General features: G+C 40.1%; 1 protein-coding gene across 2 annotated transcripts; it reads left to right on the forward strand.

The window, feature by feature from the left end:
- Positions 1-1,491: 1,491 nt before the first annotated feature.
- On the forward strand, positions 1,492-20,533 carry B4GALT6 (beta-1,4-galactosyltransferase 6). 2 transcript variants are annotated; one of them, XM_044424197.1, is made up of 9 exons: positions 1,492-1,606; positions 8,644-8,760; positions 8,950-9,063; positions 10,470-10,594; positions 13,367-13,483; positions 14,026-14,213; positions 15,439-15,561; positions 17,238-17,339; positions 20,386-20,533. In XM_044424197.1, the coding sequence occupies exons 1-9, from the start codon at positions 1,492-1,494 to the stop codon at positions 20,531-20,533; spliced, it is 1,149 nt and encodes a 382-aa protein (XP_044280132.1). The 2 variants fall into 2 exon arrangements, with proteins under 2 accessions (XP_044280132.1, XP_044280133.1); XM_044424198.1 differs by lacking the exon at positions 8,644-8,760.
- Positions 20,534-21,002: the final 469 nt, after the last annotated feature.

Here is a 21,002-nt window from a genome sequence, read left to right on the forward strand (position 1 = left end):
TGCTGCTCCTCATATACTGTGGTAGCAGCAACACCAGGAAGGCTGGACAGGCTACAGAAAGCAAAGCGGCAGGGTACTTTTTAGGCACCTGGACTGGCTTTTGCTTGTTTTAGCCCCACAGCATCACATCCGATGCTGGAACTGAAATACGTATTTTCCAGTTGTTCAGGTCTGTCAACATAGCAGCGTTTAAGCAGATGCATACCTACCCACTTCCAAGTAGTACTGTCTCAGGTTCTCTGAATATATTACCAGCTACGTTTAGGGGATAAAAGCAAAGCAAAGCGAAAACAAAACCCCTTGGGAATCAAAGCTAAACTTGTCCACTCTAAAAGGGTTTTAGAAGCTGCGGGGATTGCAGCTTTAAGCAGGGTTACTAAGAATTTCTAAATAAACCCACTAAAGACAATCTTAATACAGGCTATTTGGATTATCGAAGTAACTTTTCTGCCCCGAAGTGATCTGCACGGCACCCAGATTTCCCCATCTAAATCCCGGTTCTTCGGAGTCGGTGCAGAAGACGCCTCCTGCGCTCGACCAATGCAGACAGGGCGGCGCAGGTTTCGCCCCCCGGCCGAGGGACCACCGCTGCTGCTCGCGCACCTGGTTGCAGCCGAGGCGCGCGCGAGCGGCGCATGCACGCGCCTCCTCCTCCGCCTCCCTCGGGGCGCGGAGTTCTGCAGTCCGTGGCCATGCTGGGAAGCTCCGGCGCGCGCGCGCCCCCGCTTCGCCGCCACCGCAGTAGAGGCACCTGCCCGGCCCCTGCGAGAAGCGGCGGGAGGGCTTGACAGGGGAGAGGGCAGGAGCCGGCAAGCTGCGGGGATGCCGCGATGGCCACGGGCGACGCTGCCAGCCGCCAAGAGGACGAGGGCGGAGGAGGCTGAGTCGGCTTCTGGTGGGCTGAGGAGACCCGGAGCCAATCGGCAGCAGCTGCCTCACCTCTACAGGCACCGCTAGAGCCCACCCACGCGTCGGCCGGGAGGAGCGCCGCCTCTGGCGGACGCAGCTGGGGCCAGGGCGAGCCCGGGAGCGTTTGAGGCGCAAAAGCTCTGGACGCCTCTCTCCAGCCTCCTGCGGACTCTCTCCTGCGCCAGGAAGCCCTGCCCCGCTCTTCCCGCGTCCATCGCCACGCGATCTCCCCTTCTCCATCGCTGCTTCCCCGGCAGCCTCCTCCTTCCCTGGTGTTTGAATGCAAGACCTCCCCCCCTCCCTCGGTGTCCCGTATTGCGTGGGATCTTCTCAACCCCACCCGTCTTGTGGCTGCCTCACCACTCCGATCATGTCGACGCGTCCATCCCTCCTGCTGCTGCTTGGGCTTCCTGCCATCCCGAGGGCCCAGCCGAGCCTCCTTTGGCTTTCTTAGCGGCTGGTTTGCTTTGGAATCTAGTCCGTGGGCGGCTTTTGCCACCTTCTGCCTGGGAAGTGCCGCCGCCGCCGCCGCCGCCAGCCGCTGGGTTTAGGGAGGGGTTGCCCCTGCCTTGGCAGAGGAGGATGTTTCTCTTCAAGAAGGCACTGCGAGTCTCCAACCGCTCCATCTTCGTTTTCCTCTTCTTCTTTTCCTTTTCCTCCTCCTGTCTCTATTTCATATATGTGGCTCCTGGAATAGGTAAGAAGAGATCTTGGCTTTTCCCCCCACAAGGTCGGTGGGTGGGTTTAAAAGACGTGCCACTCTAAGCCTGCCCAATTCCTAAGGATTCGTTTGGGGCTGATCGATGCAACTATGCAGGCATTATCTTGGGTTTCCCCTCCAGAGGTGATTTATAGTGGAATTTGTTCTCTCCATTGGAAAATATGTTGTTAAAATTATGGGAGATGATGGGAAAGTCTGTGTAGCGATTATTTTCACACATGGAAGTCATTACCTGTTATTGCAGCTATTAAGGCAGGGACAGATATTTAATTATTACATTTATATCCCACCTATTTCCACTTGCAAGGAACACAAAGTGGCCTGCAGGAACTCATAAATTGCTACTGTTTCATTGTAAGATACCAAAACATATGATGATCTCTCTCTCTCTCTCTCTCTCTCTCTCTCACACACACACACACACACACACACACACACACACACACACCACCCACTTCCCTGCCTTCCCAGGAATAAACCAAGTACCAAAGGCTTATATGGGTTACAGCATGGATTGGTTTTTTTCCTGCTATGGGTGATGCACATCTGTCTATAATGTTACCATAGGAGTGGGGCTTCAAGGAACAGGATGCATCAGTTTCATCAGCATTCCAACTGGGAATTGTTGCTGCTGACAAAAGCACACCCACCTTCCTGGTGGTGGTGCTTAAATGTGTGAGATGACTGTGTAAGTTATTGTGTAAGATGGCTGAGTAAGATGACAATACCTGTGACAAAATTTGTGACTAGAACAGCCCACCCAAGCATTGCTTTCGACAGCTGTAAAATTTATTTATTTAACTTGGAGTTTTCCTGCAGAAGTGTTTTATGTTGTTGTAGCATGCTGTCAAGTCTGACTTGTGGTGACTATGAATGGGTGACCTCCAAAATGTCCTGCCCTTGACAGCCGTGCTCAGCTCTTGTAAACTCAGGACTGTGGCTTCCTTTATGGAATCAAGCCATCTCATATGGTCTTCCTCCTCTGCCTTTAACTTTCCCTAGCATTATTGGCTTCTCTAGTGTGCCTGGCCTTCTCATGAAGTCCCTGAAATATGGTAAATATGAATATGAAATCATTTTTGCTTCCAGGGCAAGTTTTGGCTCAGTTTGATCCAGGATCCAGTTGGTTGTCCTTTTGTCAGTCCAGGATATTCACAAAGCTCTCCCTCAGCACCATGTTATGAATGCATCAATTTTCTTCCTGTCAGGTTTTTTCACTGTCTAGCTTTCACACCTGTACATATGATTGGCAATACAGTAGTGTGGATGATCTTGGCCTTAGTCTCCAGTGAAACATCCATACAATTGATCTTTTCTAGTTCCTGCATTGCTACACTTTCAAGTCTCAGTCTTCTAATTTCATGGCTGCAGTCTCCCTTAAAATTGATAATTGACCAAGGTAATCTTTCACAATTATTTATTGTGGATGATAAAGCTGTGTGAGTCTTCTCTAGCAATGATTTTTGATGTTGTTTCAAATCATCACTGTTTTCTACCAGCAAAGTGGTATGATCTGCATAGCTTGAATTATTGAGGTATTTTCTGTCAATTTTCACTCTTTTGCCCAATCGTAATCCAATTTTCCTTATATTATGTTCTGTGAACAGATTGAGCAGACAGGGAAGTAAAATGCACCATTGTCTGAGATCCTCTCCTATAGGAAACCATTCTGTTTCTCCTTATTTTGTCTTGACAATAGTTTCTTGACCACAGTACAGGTTACATGTCAGAACAATCAAGAGCTGAGGCACACCCATAGCTTCTCATGATCCACACTGAAGACTGTGTTGTAGTTTATAAAGTGTAGATTGATCTTTTGAAATTCCTTAATGAGGTCCAGTAGCAAACAGATATTTATGATATGATATTGAGTGCCTCTTGCTTTTTAGAATCTAGCATGATTATCAGGCATTTCTTTCTCCACATAGAGTAAATTTCACCCTAAGCACCACTTTGTTTGCATAGAAAATTATGCAATAGTGGCAAAGTTGTTGTACTCCTTAGCATCCCCTTTCTTTGGAACTGTATATTGGATGTTTCTGGTCTGTGGGCCTTTTCCATATTTGTTAGCATATTCTTATTAGGATTTGGACTGATAGGCTGGCATAATTATATTTGGTATCTACTCTGGATGCCTTACACCTTCCAAGTGGTTTTGGAGAGACCTTCATAATATTGCAGGCTCTTCTTCATGGGTTCCTCTTTAAAGGAATTCTTTTATCCCTTCTATATAGTTCTTCTGTAGATTGTTTTTACCTTCTCTGTGTTTTGTCCTGGTCAGATGGTATGCTCTCTTTTTGGTCTTTTAACATTCCTAATCTAGGTCTGAGTTTCTCTTTGATTTCTTGGATCTTCTGGAAGAGGTCCTTTGTTTTTCTTCTTTTTTGGTTCTCTTCTATTTCTTTGCATGGTCCATTATAATAGTTCTTTCTGTTGCATTCATGCTTCTGATCCTATTACTATCTTTTGCTTTTGCTTCTTATCTCTGCTTAGCAACTGTATTTCTTCTGTCATCCACTTAGGCTTTTCTCCCCCCCCCCCCACCCTTTTTTTATTACAGTAAATTGTAGTTTTGCATTCTTCCTAATAAAATATTTGGTTTCAACCCACAATTCTTCTGGCCATGGTTTGTTGAGATCAGTAATGTAAATCTGTTCTTTATGTTGACTTTGCATTCATCAGGAGTATGATTTAAAATGTTCTTTGGTACTATACTTCCATCTTTTTCAGCTTTGCTCTGGTTGTTGATGTCACTTGTTCTCTGTCAGTTTCACAATCGCTTGTTTGGGCAGTGAGAAAACAGTTTATCCATCATGTACTTCCAATTATGTGGGTTCTTTGATTTCTGTATTAACAGTTGCTGATGGCCTTGTGTACAGTCATCGGTTCTCCTACAACATTTGAGTCTGGTTTTTTCATATGTTTGTGTTACAGTCACTTATGATTATCAACAAGTCCTGTTTCAGTGTGTCATCAGTTTCTTCTTGGATGCTACAGTTTCTTCTTCAGCATCAGATGTTGGAGTGTAGACTTCAACAATGGTTATGTTGATAGGTTTTCTGAGAATTCTGATTAATATTATTAAGCCAGACTTTGCATTATATTTTCTTATGGTCTATGCAGCATCTTGCCTTAGTGGTTTGCTTCTGCCTTCTTCTGCACAGTACTATCCAGAGTTAGATTGACCATAACTGCCATGGTCTGTGAAAGCCCTTCCATCAGTATTACTTTCAGCTATCGATGCTGTGCAATAGCTCTCCTTCAGGAGTTCCTCTGCCTGCATCACCTTTCTCTTCTGCTATTGTGACTGTTACTCCTTAAGTAGGTGGGAGCATCCTAGTTTGGTGTGCCCATTTTGATCATTTCACCTTGGATAACTCTGCCTAGGGGGCAGCCTGACCTCTTAGCAGCATTGCTCTTGGCTTCCCTGACACTCTCAAAGCCTTCACCAAGTTAAGGAGTGCATCCAAGATGGGGAGAAGTGCTCAATGGCAGTCATTTCAAAGCAAATTTATCCTGATGAAACAGTGTGACTACAGCTTAGAATACAAATCAACATTTCCCCCATTGATATAGCTTATTGGTGTATTTTTAAAAATAAACTTACCATTTATGGCATACTCACCAGGCAGTTTTATTATTATTATTATTATTATTATTATTATTATTATTATTATAACAACAAACAGTAATAATTACAATTTAACCATTATTTTAAAAACATTGACTTGAAATCTGAAGAAAAGATTATTCAACCACAGCTCATTAATTGATAAAACATAGTATAATTAAAACATTTAAAGTTTTAAAAATTAGCAATAGCAAAGCCATAAAAACTCTTTATCTGTAGGCCAGAAAATAAGCCTTATGCTCTAATTTCAGTGCTTAGGCAGGCTCATATAATTTCATATAATCCTTCAGATAATCTGGTCCCAAACAGTTTATAGTTTTCAAGGTCACAAAACCAACACGTTGAATTTTTACCTAACACATGCTTCAATCTGGACTCAATGTGCAGGTTTGCACAACATGACAAGTCATATTGATTTCTTGTGGAGGATGGTCTACTGTGTCATAGGAACCCTGTCATGGCATTTCAGCATGGTTTGTTTGGTTTTTAGAAGCCACAATAAGAAACCATAGCCTGTTCTATGGTTTCTTTGTACTACCACGGCTCGTCATGTTGTCTGAACCCAAGTGCATGGTTTCCTTGCTCATGGTATGCTACTACCACAGAATCCTCTGTAGAGACTGGCAACTGCAGGAGCTGCTCCAGTTATCTAGCCTTTATGCATGGACTAATAAGGAAAAGGGAGGCAACATAGACAGGGAGTGATGCACCTTTGGACTGAGTTTCTGGCACAGTGGCTGATGGGATACCTGCCAAGCATGGGAGGACTCAGCAGAAAGGATGGCAACCCTGTTTAAATAGAAACCACTTGATTGTCCGTTGGTTAGATTAAGGTAAAAAAACCCCATGAACCATGGTAACCATACAAGTTTGCCTGTTGTATGAATTCAGTTAATCTAAAGGCAGAATAGATACTGCATCAGGATTTGATTTGTCACACTGATCTTGGCTCTTGTTACAAGGAGGTACACTTAGTGCTGCAGTTTTATTTAAACTAATAGCAATAGCTCTCTGAAGATTCTGACGTTCATATATAATGATTGTATTAAATTGAGGAAGTGGGAATGCATGACCTTTTTTTAGACAGACTTTTCTTTTTGGTTTCGTAATGAATGCATTTCATCTTTTTCCTTTCCTGTAATTCACTGGTGAGTTATGCATATACTTGTATGAGCCTAAGGACCATGTACTTCCTCTCTCCTTCCCACTTCTGTTCTAGTCACAATTTGGGGGCTGGAACCATATAACTTCATGTTATAAAGTAACTGCAGTTTGTCATGAATGTATGAACCTAGAACTGCAGTTAGTTTAAACTAAAGTTTATTGAAAAAATCAGAATTCCAAGTCACAGTTTGACCTTTGCATAACCACAGTTTGTTATTGCTGAATGTACAAATCAAGCTAGTTTAAATGGAAAGTGGGTGCTTCTGACCTTTGTGTCAACTGAAGAGAAGAGGGGTTGGTGCATATGTGAGCCTGAGGCTTATCCAGCCTTATTTACATAAGAGCTAAAATATTATGCAGGATAAAATACTATGCAGAGCTAAAATATTATGCACACAAACCCATTTTTACATAAAGGGAACCTATAACTTGTGTAACATTGGTGGGACAGCTGAAAGTGAAGTTGCAGAATGGAAACCACTGGCAGAATAGTTTTGCCCTCCCCATCCCTCAGGTGTACCTTCCAGTTCTGCTCTGAATGGTATCCCCACCCTTTGGAGAAGATTTGGAAGGCCTGCAGGGAGAAGGATTTCAAGGAGAAACCTTCTTGTGTGATGTTGCCATGGGTAGGAACAGAAAGCAGACCTCAGCTAAGTTTTGAATGTCTTAAGAAGACTTGGAATATTTAGCAGAACTGAGAAGCAATTAGTGGGACTTGAGTTAGATGATAGCAGCAGAAGAAAGATAAGGTCTCTTGGTGAAGATGTCTGAAATTGAAAGGAAACGGAAAAGAAGGGGGAAGGGAAGAAGCAGAGGGCCTCTGATGCTGAAGTGAACTGCTTTTCATTCATCTGTTTGGGCTTAAAAATACTTGTGCTGCCACCTTGATTGGTTGACTGTTTTCTGTCAAGAGAAGATGCTGGTCATGTGCATTACCTAAGATGTTAGTCTATGATATTGTGGTACTGCTAAGTTGAAATGTGGGGACAGGGTCTTACTGTTCATGCTTCATAGAAATGTCTTCTGAAAGCCTTTAGCATTTGAGAACTGTATCCAGCAGCTAGCTATCTTTATTAACAGTGTTTTGGTTTTCATGCTTCTTGGTCCAGGTAAATGGCATATTTATTGGTATATGTACTTTCCTGAAAAAATAAGGAATGGGCCAGATAAAACAGCCAGCCTGACTGAGTTTAATTTTGCATTGGTTTCTAAGACAGAATATTTTTTTAGGGGTTGCCTGCGTGTGAATAACCTAAATTTAACTAATATAGTGAAAGCATAATCCTACTGGGAATCTTTCATGACTGTTTGATATTGCTTTGGGTATGATATGTGATTTGTTTCATGTAGTGGTTTTGCTGTGATAGGTTTCTACCTGTGATACATTCTATTTAATAAATTTGTTTACAGCATGCCTGATAGGGTCTAATAGGATGTAAATTAAAGCTATACTTTTATCTACTTTATATTCTTCATGCTAGTGATGCAATTTCAAGTAGTGATACATACTGTTACTGTTCTATTTGTAATTTCATTTTTCAACAAGATTCTTTGTCTTGTTGAAAAGGTAGGTTGATAAAAGGTATGGTATTTTTTGTGTGCAATCTCACCTGATTTTTAATCCTATGCTGTAGAAGTGATACCATACCTGTGGTGTATGTGTAAGTAGAAAGCTGCATGGATCAGAAACAATGTGATTTTTTTCCTTGGAGAGAGATATTGACATGGCAAGGTATCATATCAGTGAGTTACCCAGTAAATGCAGCTTTCTGCTTATAGTTATTACTAGTGCATCATGGGATTGAGTTGTACAGAAGAATGTTCTTTTGTGCTTGCATATTTTTTACCAGACAGATTATCAGTGCAATTAGCATCAAGTGCCTGTTGGATCTGTGAGAAGAACAGATGTTGGAGCTACACATAATTATTCCTTTTTTCCCTTTTATTTCAGAAACACTCTTCACATCTAATAGAGTTTTGCAGAATTAATGAGAAAAAAAGGCTTCTATTCTATATTTCATACTGAACTTTGTTCATTTCATATTCAAAGTATTCTTAAGACCCTCATAGCTCATAGACCCTGCATTTTTGTCAGCACTTTAACTGATTCAACTGTGTTGATTCACCTGAAATGTTCATTGGGGTCATAATTAAAGCATTGTGTATTCAATTTTATATTTCAAATGAAAGCTAATTTAGATTTTTCTTTCCTCAACAGCAAACACATATTTATTTATGGTACAAGCACGAGGTATAATGCTGAGAGAAAATGTAAAAACAATAGGACATATGATCAGGTTGTACACTAACAAAAATGCTACATTAAATGGCACAGGTAAGAATGTACAGTTTTTCATTTTTAAATTTTCCTGACAGATGATTTTAAGTTCAGAAACACATAATTAATATGCAGAAGCAATTTACATACAAATCGGTGTAGTGATTTTAGAATTATGTGAAGATATTGCCTAGCAAACATCAAAATAGCTGAACAATGCATCTTCTTATTTTTCTTTCTATTAAGATTACCCTGAAGGCAACAACACAAGTGATAACCTTGCTCAGACTGTGATGTATCTTCCAGAAAATTTCACTTACTCTCCTTGCCAACCTTGTCCAGAAAAGTTGCCTTATATGAGTAAGTTTTTCACTGTACTATATAACCTGTTAGAATATTAAAATGACTTTAAAACACTGTCCTTCAATCAAGTTCTAAAACTATGGATCATTCTGAAAATTTAAGTTACAACCTCAGCGTGTTGTGTCATCTGAACTCTACTGTGGTCAGTTGCATTAAGGTTAAACAATGCTTATGGAATCTTAAAAGTCAACACAACAAGCTGGCATTCATTCCTTGAATATTAAAAATGGGTGCTGGCACATGCCACAGCCCACTGTGGTGTCAATAACCCTGTCAACAGGGGTTGTTTGATCACACAAACATGGCCGAAAACGGAAGCAGAAGCTCTGATCTCATTGTGGCTGTGGTGCAGGGAGTTGGTAGCAGGCTTGTATGCATAATGTTCAACTTCAGTTTAGGATTATAGTCAAACCAGGCCAGTGTTTGCAGTGATAAATTCAAGTAAACGGCAGGGGGGATAGATATTTGTGTAAATACACAATGCCACGTCCTGAAAAATCAGAGTTGGGTGAAGTTCTCTGGTTTGTATCTAGTGCATGTTTACAAAAATGAATTTTATCTTTTCATTTGGGATAGTTATCAAATAATGCACTGAAGCAGAAAATGTCTATGCTTTAAAGTATGAATCAGTCCTCAGTGTAGCACAAGTCAGAGTGGCAAGAGGGCACAGTGAAAGTTTTAGATTTTTTAACATTTAAAGTTAGGTTAAGGGGGTTTTACCTCCCCCCTCAATTCAGCTATTGGCAGGGGAGAACAATATCCAGTGACATTCATTAATCTGAAGGAAATTCAACAAAGTAGTATCACATATGTCTCTCCTATGTTTATTGGATGTTCTACACTTGACAAGCAGAATCCTGTCTTCTCTTGAATTGCAAAGCAGCAGCATTTGGAAGGCAATGGTTAAAATGGAACATGAGGCAGCCTTGCTTTCCTCACCATTGCATTCCTCCTGTGCCTTCCTAAACTATTCCAACCTGGGGGTTAAATGGTATGAGAGGAGAACAGTTCCTCCAATGACTTGTGTTCTACCTAGTGGATGTTAATGAATTTGTTAATTCAAATGGGTTTGAATTTCTAAGAATCTGGTGCACTGATTCTCCAACAGACTACCATTTTCCAATCAGAAATCCACCCTGTGGATTTCATGAGCTTGTGGACCTTTTTAAATTGATAGAATTAAAACTATGTGACAATCTGAAACAGATGGATGGAACAAAGTTGATAACATCCATATATCATAGATCATTGATGGACAGTCAGCATTCGATAGAGGTCTGTATGAATTGATAACAGGATATTGCTTCTCTGCATAATATTAGCTATGTAGAATATATCCATTAGTTATAACTATGGGCAAAAACTAGAATCAAAATTAATATTTTATGTTTCTTGCTACCTAGGAGGCTTTATTGATGCCAATATGAGTGAAATTAGTTTGGATGACATTCAGCAAATGTTTGCAAAAGATTTAGACATTGAACCAGGTGGTCATTGGAAGCCAAAAGACTGCAAACCACGTTGGAAGGTGAGGTGAAGCCACTTTCCATTAACCTGTTTACAATTTGTAAGAATCCTTCTCAGAAGTTGCAATCTGTGGCAACTGTGGAGGGTTTCTCAGTGGTTGCCTTCCATCCATGGGATAACCTCCCCACTGAAGCCTGGCTGGTGCCAAATCTGTCATCCTTTCACAGGTTAAGAAAGCCATCTTTTCTGAGGCTTTTCAAAAGCACTTTTTAGAAAAATGGATTCATTAACTGGCGATACAAGTTTAACTGTCTTAAGATCAAATTAGATATTCTATTTAGAATATTTTTCATTGTCTTTTTTCAGCTTGAGATGATGTCTAGTAAGAATACAAAGATTAAAATACATAGAAATACAAATCCTAACACATTTTAAAAATAGGGATTAATGATGGCAAAATTAACTATTAAAAGCTCAGCAGACTAATATAGTCTTCACAAACCATCTGAAGGGCATTTAAAAAAGGAGGCTAACTTCTTGAGGAGGGTATTCCACAAATGGGTTCTGCTATAAATACTAGCCAATCTTACCTGTCTAGAAGATGGGATGTGAAACAGAACTTCAGATGATGACTGCCAATTCCAGGCAGGCTCATATGGTGATACCCTGGGTCCAAGCTATATAGGGCTTATAGGTAAAACCCAGCATTTTGAGTTGAGCTCAAAAACAAATGGAAAACTGGTGCAGTTGTTTCAAGACTACTATTACGTAGTTTGTAAAATGCACACCCCAGTATGGGTGTTTTGCATTAAGTAAGCCTGAGCTCTTCAGAAGCAACCCACATTGAGTTAATCTAAGCATGAGTTAATTAAGAGATTGATTACTGTGGTCAGATCTTCCTTCTTCAGGAAGGGGCATTCCTGGCATACCACCAGATGATGGAAAAGGCACTCTTGGTCACTGCTGCCTTCTGATTGTCTAGGCACAATTCTGGATCCAAGAAAACCCCTAAGCTGCATACATGAAACTTTAGAGGAAGTGCTTCCATATCCAGAGCAAGTTGTACTTCCAATCCTGCAGTGGTATGTCAACCAACAGGACCTTCATTTGTTTAGCTTGAGCCTAAGCTTTTTGGTCAGCATTCAACCCATCTGTCAGGTTTTTGGTTGTTATGCCTAACTAACCTATGATAACCCAGTAGATGATTTTGTGCAGTCTAGAACCTGATGCATCATCCTTATTCTGGTACTCATAGGTATCTCCAAGTAAGCTACACCAGATCTCCCAGTTTTGGTAAACACTGAAGAATCCCTGAGAACTATTCTTCTTCCACAGAATCTGAGGAGGAGCCTGAGCATCTGCCTAGCCCCACTTGGAGGCAAAGCACATGCCTCAAGAGCCACAGCACCAAGTCTTTGATGAATCCAGTTAGGACTCTGGAAGCTCTAGTTAAATCAGCTCTCAGATGGAACTTGATTGCTGTTGGAAACACAGCACGTCAGCTTGCAGTGCCTTGTATTCTTGTTTCCTTGATCCTGTTTACGCTATTGACCCCTGAACTTCCATTTGATTCTGCCTTTTGCTTTCTGTTTCTGTTTGACTGCTGTCTCATGTTTGATCTTGTCTGTGCCTCGAATCATGGCTGTGGCAGATATGGAGGCCAAGATGCAAGGTATCCTGTTGTGCTTCCAGTCTCCTCCCCCCCTCCCCCTTCAGAGATGGTGTTGCTAAATGGCTGAATACAGAGCAGCAGGAGCAGACAGGCAAAGATCGCTTCTGTTGTTCTTCCCACTCAGCTTTTGATGAATGTAAGTCTGCAAGTTTGGAGGCTCCCATTCATCTCAACTGCATTCTAAAGGAAGCATTAGTTGTATTGCACATTAGCAAGTAACCAAATTAGATAATTCCTTTTAAAAGGGATGTTGTGTTTCCAATAGACAGGTAATGAAGTTTGCTTGCTTGCTTGCTTGTTTGCTTTTATTAGATAGCCTAAGATCTCTAAACACAACAGGTAGATGCCAAAGTGGAAATCCACTGGTTAGATTTTATGTGTCCACAACAGTTTCTCAAATGTGACCATAGGCACAAAACATTTGGGAACTCCTGCCCTAAGGCACGCTGGTCATAGCCTGTCAGTTTTTTAAGACAAAAACCTAAAGTTGTATTCAGGCATCAACTGAAATTATGTTAATGGTTAAAATGTCATATTTTAAACTTCTTACTGCTTACATTGCTTATCTTTATATAAAGATAGGTATAAACTTCTTTTAAAAGCATATCTGAACCTTCAGACTGTTTTTCTTCAGATATAGCATGCATACAAATATAAAACACTAAATATCAAGATCATGCACTACATTTCTGTCCAACATAACATAGGAAAATAATATTATGGATAAATTTAGCAATGAAAAGCTCTGATGTGCATGTTATGCTCAACTATCTACCTGTTCCCTGAAATTTAATGCAAAGTCAAAGGAAATGGATTCTCTTTGACAGCAAAAAGGCCAATGTTGCAAAGTTGGAAGGACAAATGAGGACATATGCTTTCAATTTTTGAATGGCTGTTTTTTTACGTATATTATAGGAATGCACAAAATATTTGTTCTACCTTTTTTGAAATTTGTGCATAACTATGCTTAGAACAGTAGCACATTTTGCCATGTGTAAAATATATAAGGAGCACACATTGCAAATGCAACCAACTGTAAGAAAACTCTAATACGTTATTTTTATCACTTTTTTATTTGTTGAGATTTATTAGTTGGAAAAAGAGTTCTGTAATTCAGTACTGCTAACATAATAGCTTTCAGTTGGGTTTATGTTTTTAAAGGTTGCAATACTCATCCCTTTTCGCAATCGCCGTGAACATCTTCCAATATTTTTCCGACACCTGATACCAATGTTGCAAAACCAGAGGCTGGAATTTGCATTTTATGTTGTTGAACAGGTAAGTTGCTTTCTATTTGTTTCAGCATACATTCAAATGCAGTATTATATATATTTGAATTAAAGTTCAAGAGTATTCAGTGTTATCTGTAAATTATGATTGCTAGGAACAGCTGCTCTTGAGATATTAAGACAAAATTCATGAGGAGTGTTGCTTCTTTATAGGGAATCCTTGATTGGCTGTAATACACTTACTTCCATTGCTTCAAAAGATGATCATTTATACATTCTAACTGTGTTTTTGGGAGTCTGGTCTTCGGTCAAATGTCTTAAATAAAATTTCTGTTTCTCTTCTGCTAGCAGGGATGTACTAAACTATGATTGAACCTTGACTTAGTCATACAGAGTAGACCCACTGAAATTAATAAAACTTAAAATTGTTATGAGGAAAGTTCTATTTATTTCATTGGATATTTGTTGTCTAAATCTAGATCCATCTGTATTCATCTGTTTGTCTAGAACCCTTTTAGCATTAGGCTAGTATGCATCTAACCTACATATGCTAGTCTTTTTATTTAACCCTGTCTTTCCCCTTCTATTAAGACTGGAACACAACCCTTTAACCGAGCAATGCTATTTAACATTGGCTTCAAAGAAGCTGTGAGGGATGGTGAGTGGGACTGTGTAATCTTTCATGATGTGGATCACTTACCTGAAAATGATCGAAATTATTATGGGTGTGGTGAGATGCCGCGTCACTTTGCCACAAAGCTGGACAAATACATGTACATGTAAGTAGCCAGTTCATTTGCAACGTGTAGAAAGTTATTTCTGAATCCCTCTATTTTTGCAATTAAACATAATTTTGCAATTAAGAATGGTATAATATTGGAAAATAAACATTTTAAATTGCGCTTCCTTTGATATTACCAGACTTTTCTTGGAACTACTTGAATTCACATGAATGGAATTAGTGATTTAAAGGCTTTTAATGCTTGGCATAGGCATTGGCATAAGCTACCATGGCCTAGGTAGCTTTAAGCATAGAAACAATGGTGAAGTTGCTTTGTTTGCGTAATCCACTGCTTTGGGCTATATGCCACATATCCTGTTTTCTCTCATAAAGGTTAATCACTAGGTTCTAAATTTACGGGTCTGAATTCTTTGACAATTTATGTACAATTTCATTATATTCCTTCTCTGAAACTGGTTGAAATTTGGCTTCAGAAGGTCTTTTGTTACAGTTTTATTGATACTGTGTTGGGGCAGCTGGTTACATAGCCATGTAAATAGACTAAAATTCTATGTTGAGCATTTGTTAGGAAACAAAACTCTTATAGTAAGACATACTTTAGATTAAGGGCCAAACTACACAGTTGACAATGTAGCTGACATTGCTGTTTTCCTCTACTTTCATGTAAATCCATCCATACCCAATTGGAATAAGGACTCTGGCACTTCAGGATGGAACTTAAGTAGCTCCCACTGCCTCCAACCATTGCCCCCATGGGAACTCCCCCACCCCCGCCCCATTAAAGAACCAACTTCAGATGCATGCCCAGTTAGGCTTTTGCTCTCCCACACATGAATACTCAATTTGCATGCCATAGTTTCAAATCTATGTTTTTATGGCTGTTGCCACATGATCATTTTAGGCACATGGAAGTAGTTTGCCATGCTTGGGATGCTAGTATGTACATCCAAAGCTTTATTTTCACAGATGCAAGCCCTTTAAATGCAGCCATCCCACTGTATGCTAATCAATTTGCTTTAGTGATACTTCCAGGAGATGGTGTGTTTGTAGAAATAGCTATGTTTCATCTTTCAGAGGTGTATTTGGCTTCTAAGCATCTATATATTGCACAACCATTTCACAAAATCTTGGAGCCACTGATCTTAAGTGGTTTATTAAGCTAAGATAGTTGTATATGAGATATGGAATCTCTTGCTGGAAGAGACAATTATACTAATTTAAATAAACTACGCAGTTTAAAATTTGCCTGTTTTCATTTTCAGTCTTCCATACAATGAATTTTTTGGTGGTGTTAGTGGACTAACAGTAGAGCAATTCAAAAAAATTAATGGATTTCCAAATGCTTTCTGGGGATGGGGTGGAGAAGATGATGACCTTTGGAACAGGTGAGCATTCAAAGAATATGTAGCATGGATTAATAAATGGAAGTCCCATGCAAGCTATCTGTTGCAGGCACTGAAATGAAACTTTACATAGATGTGCAGGGGACTGTTGTACAAGAATACAACAATCTGTTGTACAAGAATACAACAATAAAAATTTTAGAATCCTATAAGCTTTAAAAGTGCTCATTCAATGATCTTGATGCTCATTCTTCTTGCTTGTGCAGCTTTTGTATGTCTGAGCACTTTCCTTTCACTGTGAGATTCTCTAATTTTGGGATGTGGCTCTCAGTGTTCCTAATGTCCCCACAGTTTTCCACCTTTTCCTGAGATTCTAGGTGCTCAGGAAGGTGTAAAAGCGAGAACTGCTCTATTTATGGACCCACAGAGAAAACAGCATGGTTTCAAAGCTCAGGCTTCTTTCTGAAACAGTTTCTTCAAAAATGCAACCCAGTTTTTTTATTTTTAGCAGGGTGTAGACATATTTATGCACATATACCCCTCTCAAAAAGCCTTACCATCATCAAAAAGGTAATTTTGAAAGAAGCCTGAATTTTGAGAGCTAGCTGTCAAAACTCTGTGCTTCTTTAAATGGGGCAGCTCACACTTTTGTACCTACCCAAACACTTTTAACTAAATTAAAGTATTTTTAAAAAATAATAAATTTTACATAAATTTCATTCTATATTTTAGAAAAGGGATGTCAAACCAATGATAGTCCCTGAAGTGTGTCTGTCACTGGTGGTTGACTGTGAGAGAGTGCAAGGTGACTTTTGTAGGGGCCAAGTGTGGGACAGGTGCTGTGAATGACAAAGATGTCACAGTCATGGTGTGAGAGTATGAGCACAGTTAACCCCCCCGCCCAGGGCCTCCCAAGCATTTTCACTCTGAATTAATGCCTTACCTTGCATAGCTATGAGAACATCAGTCTAGCATGTTGAGTGACCTTTGCTAAGTTGGAAAGGCATGGGCCTGCAGCTGGATGGGCGACCATGTGTGGGATTGGAATATGGGGTTGGACTTGCTGGCTTTCTACGTACCTTCCAGCTCTACTACTATACTGTACTGTACTGTACTGTACTATACTATACTATACTATACTATTCTTCTCTTCTGTTTTCTTGTGACCAGTGCCAGCATGTTGGGAAACTCTTTTATTTTCCTGAGCTTTCTTGCTGACTGGCCACTGTTTTTTGAATTTTTTTTCCTGCTGTGTTTATGGGAAGCTTTTTAGAATCTTGCCAGAATTTTTGTTTTGATTTCTTGAATATGTTGTGCATTTATGTGAATTTTTAACATCTTCTGAGACTGTTATCAGTTGGACAAGTAAACCAAGGTTTATGTCACTTTTTTAATAAAAGAAAACTGAGACATACACACACACACACACACACACACACACACACCTCTTCCATATAGGTAAACCCCAATCCTACAAAGATGTGTGACCATGCAAGAGGAAATGTGTTCATTCAGTTGTTTCTGCTTCATGGAGCTGTACCATTTATAGCCCATATTACCTGTTCAGCCATGGAAGAAACCTTTGAAATTTCAAAAATACCTTGCATGCACACAGATTTCCTTATTTGTGCATGTTGTTTAATAGAACTGTGGTTTATATGTGGATTAAATTTTAAATTTAAGTTTTGTTCTTCCTTCCTTCCTTATTTGAATTACAGGGTTCACTATGTAGGTTACAATGTAACAAGACCAGAAGGAGAACTAGGAAAGTATAAGTCTATTCCTCATCACCACAGAGGAGAAGTTCAGTTCTTAGGACGGTAAGAATAATGGTTAAGGATCACTATACTAACAGAAGGTTTCATTTTCAATATATGGTACATCTTGCAAGAAGGCCTGACACACCTATTCATATGCAAAATTTTCATGTTTATTAATTGTTCCTATTTGGTCTATGCCAGGGGTGTCCAAACTTTTTGCAAGGAGGGCCAGATTTGGTGAGGTGAAAATGTGTGGGGGCTGACCATTCAGCCTGACATTCTTTGAACCATTAACATTAAATGCAAATGAACTATTTTATGAAAGACTAAACAAATAACTGAACTAATGTGAAGGGTGATACTGAGATCTCGACTGCATTATATAGGACAGGTCTGGCTCAAAAACAGTGGTTTTGGTGCGCAAAATGTCACGCAGGTGAAAGTCACTTAGTCTTGTCCTTACGCGGTTCTTGTTAATGTTCATAACCGAGAATGTCTTCTCGCACAAGTATGTCGAACCAAACAAGCTCAGCATTTTCTTAGCAAATGTTCGAATCTCTTGGAACCTGTCTTTATCCAGCTGGTGGTAAAAGTTGACAAGAGGGAGCTGTTGGTGCCGACTGCAACACTCGGCGTCACAGTGCAGCTCAATGAGCTCCAGCTGCAGGTGGTCTGGAACGTCATCAGGGTCCACAGAGAAAGGAGATGAAAAAAGCGTGCTCTCCTTTTCAATAGCTGCAAAATTCCAAAAGCACTGTTGAAACTCCTCAGCCAGAGATGAGATGTTTGCTTCATACCTCCTTATTTGCACACTCATATTGTTCTGTGGAAAACTGGTCATTATTTCCTGCAGCGATGGGAAATGTGTGGTATTGGGCTGCGTTTGTGACAGGTGCCTTTGGAAAAGTAGCAGCTTGGTCTCAAAGGCTTTGATAAGTGAATACAGTTGGCTTACTACTGCATTTTGCCCCTGAAGGCTTGTGTTCAGCACATTCAGATGTCATGTTATGTCAACTAAAAATCCAAAATCAGCCAGCCAAACAGGATCAGATAGCTCTGGCATCGGTTGTCCCTTTTTTGCCAAGAATTGTCCGATTTCCTCCCTAAGACAGTAGAAGCGCTGCAATGCAGACCCCCGACTGAGCCATCTTACCTTGTTGTGATACACAACATCTCCGTATTCAGCCTGGATGTCGCGTAGAAACTGTTGAAATTGGCGGTGGCACAGGGCTTCGGAGCGAATATAATTAATAGCCTTCATCACTGGTTTCATAACATGATCATATTTCAGATGTTTGGCACAGGGAACTTGGTGGTGAAGAATACAGTGGAGTTTTATAGCTTTGCCTCCTCCTTCGCTGACTTTGTTACAGACTAGGGTTGATAATCCACTTCACTCGCCAGCCATGGCAGGTGCGCCATCCGTAATAATCCCAGTGACTTTATTCCACGGTAGTTTCATGTCATCTACGGCGGAACAAACAGAAACAAATAAATCTGTTCCTCTTGTTTGGTCCTTAAGGCTCTGGAGGTCAAGTAGCTCTTCACTCATGTTCATGTCATTGTCCACTCCTCTCAAAAAAAATCAATAACTGAGCGGTGTCAGATGCATCCGTGCTTTTGTCACAGGCTAACAAGAAAAAGTCAAACTCCACTCCTTTTGCCTCTAACTGTCTCTTAATATCAGATGAAATGTCTTCAATTCTCTGTACCACAGTGTTACGAGCCAGGCAAACATTGGCAAACTCTTGCTTCTTCTCAGGGCAAATTTTCTCCACCATTTTCATCACGCAGTCTTTAATAAATTCACCCTCAGTAAAAGGTTTGCAGTGCTTGGCAATCAGCGTTGCCACCTCGTAGCTTGCCTTTGTGGCGTTTTCATTTGACTCAAGGGCTTTTGTGAAAAAGCACGGCTGTGCCGTTAAAGCAGCTTCCAGTTCCTTCAATTTTTCGCCACGTTCATTCCCAGTTAGCTTGTCGTAGTTAGCATGTTTCGTCTAGTAGTGCTTCTTGATATTGAATTCCTTGAAAACAGCCACAGTCTCTTGGCAAATTAGGCAGACACAGTTGTTTCATATTTCAGTGAAAAAATACTCCAATTTCCACTTGTCCTGGAAGCAGCGGCCCTCGCTGTCAACTTTCCTTTTTTTAGTTACAGTCGCCATTTTAGAAATGGGCACACAAGCCTTGTGTCACAAGGGTCACGAGGCGAGAGTGCTGACTCAGGTCTACTGCCATCTTCTGGTGAAATATAACCACCAGCCTTGAAGGAGCAGGAGGGAGCAGGGGACAGCTGCGGGAACCGCTGTGCAGTGAAGGGAAAAACGCCAGCTGGCGGGGATGAGTGACAGGCTGAGCCAATGGGGAGAAGAGGCGGTGGGCCGCTCGAAATTTGAAACGGGCTGCAATTGGCCCCTGGGCCGGACTTTGGACATGCCTGGTCTATGCCATTGTTATTTCTAGTGTTCAAATTAACTTGATGACTTGATGGCACACAGCAACAATGGCATTGTTTGTGCACAGCTTTTAGGCTCCTAATGTCATTTCAAGCATTGCTTGTAATATGAAAATTTACTAAGTGTGCACTTAAAAACAGTGATTGATAAGCTATAAGTATATTAGAGGGTATAAGTTTATTTATTTAGGACATTTACAGGCCGTCCATCACTGTCGTCTCTGGACGGCTTACAGGTTGTAGCTTTTCTATTAGTACACTGGCAGATTTGATACTGCAGATGATACAGTTGATACTACAGACCTCTTTTAGATGTAAAAATAAGCATTCTGTAGTCTTGACATTTTGCATTTCTTTATCCCCAGCTTTATGGTGCAATCCTTTTCCTACTTTCCTGGGAATATGCATTGCTGAACTCAATGGGACTTACACCTAAATAGATACATATAGGATTGCAATGTTAAGTCTTTTTACGATTATAAGCTGTAAATATATGTTTGTGTGTCTTTAAATGTCTTTGTTAAATAGTTTCACTGTTGTCACAGAATAATCAATTGTGCGCCTTTTATGGTTGAAAATATAGCTTGTGGTATAACCAATTGAACCTGGGTTCTATAACTTTTATCAATGTTCTATACTTTTCCTCCATAGATACAAGCTGTTAAGATATTCCCGAGAACGTCAATACATTGATGGGTTGAATAATCTGTTATATACACCAACTATTCTTGTCAGCAAATTATATACAAATATAACTGTAAATCTTGTGCCAGAATTAGCTCCTGTTCAAGACTACTGATGGAAGAGCAGATTAAAGTCATGGATCAAAAATGTATAACACAGGAAAATACTAATGTGATGCTTTAAAGACCTCAAATCAGGTATTTCTGATGACTAAAGAGAAGAAGTCAAGTGATGTATGCCTGTGCATCATTTGCTGAAAATAAATACTGGTGGCTGCTACTTTAAAAGTTTACATCATGAAACTAATCAATGTTCAAGCCTTGTTTGATCACATTTTCTCAACTAAAGCCACACATTTCAACCATAGAAAACAGATCTGTAGCTTGTTTAGAAGCAAGGGAGAAACATTTCTCTCAGTAAATGTGTGTTCAACAAAGTGTAATTAAAATTAAGTTTTAAAAATATATTTTACATGTTATGTAAAGCATCAGTTATAAACTTATGTGCTTTTGAATATGGCAGCATTCAAGCGTTCTGCATGTGCTTAACAGTATTTGTGTTCGGTCTCTCCAGAGTTTCTGTAT

Source organism: Varanus komodoensis, unplaced genomic scaffold, assembly GCF_004798865.1.
Source record: "Varanus komodoensis strain SLA01 unplaced genomic scaffold, ASM479886v1 scaffold14_1, whole genome shotgun sequence".
Lineage (NCBI taxonomy): Eukaryota > Metazoa > Chordata > Lepidosauria > Squamata > Varanidae > Varanus > Varanus komodoensis.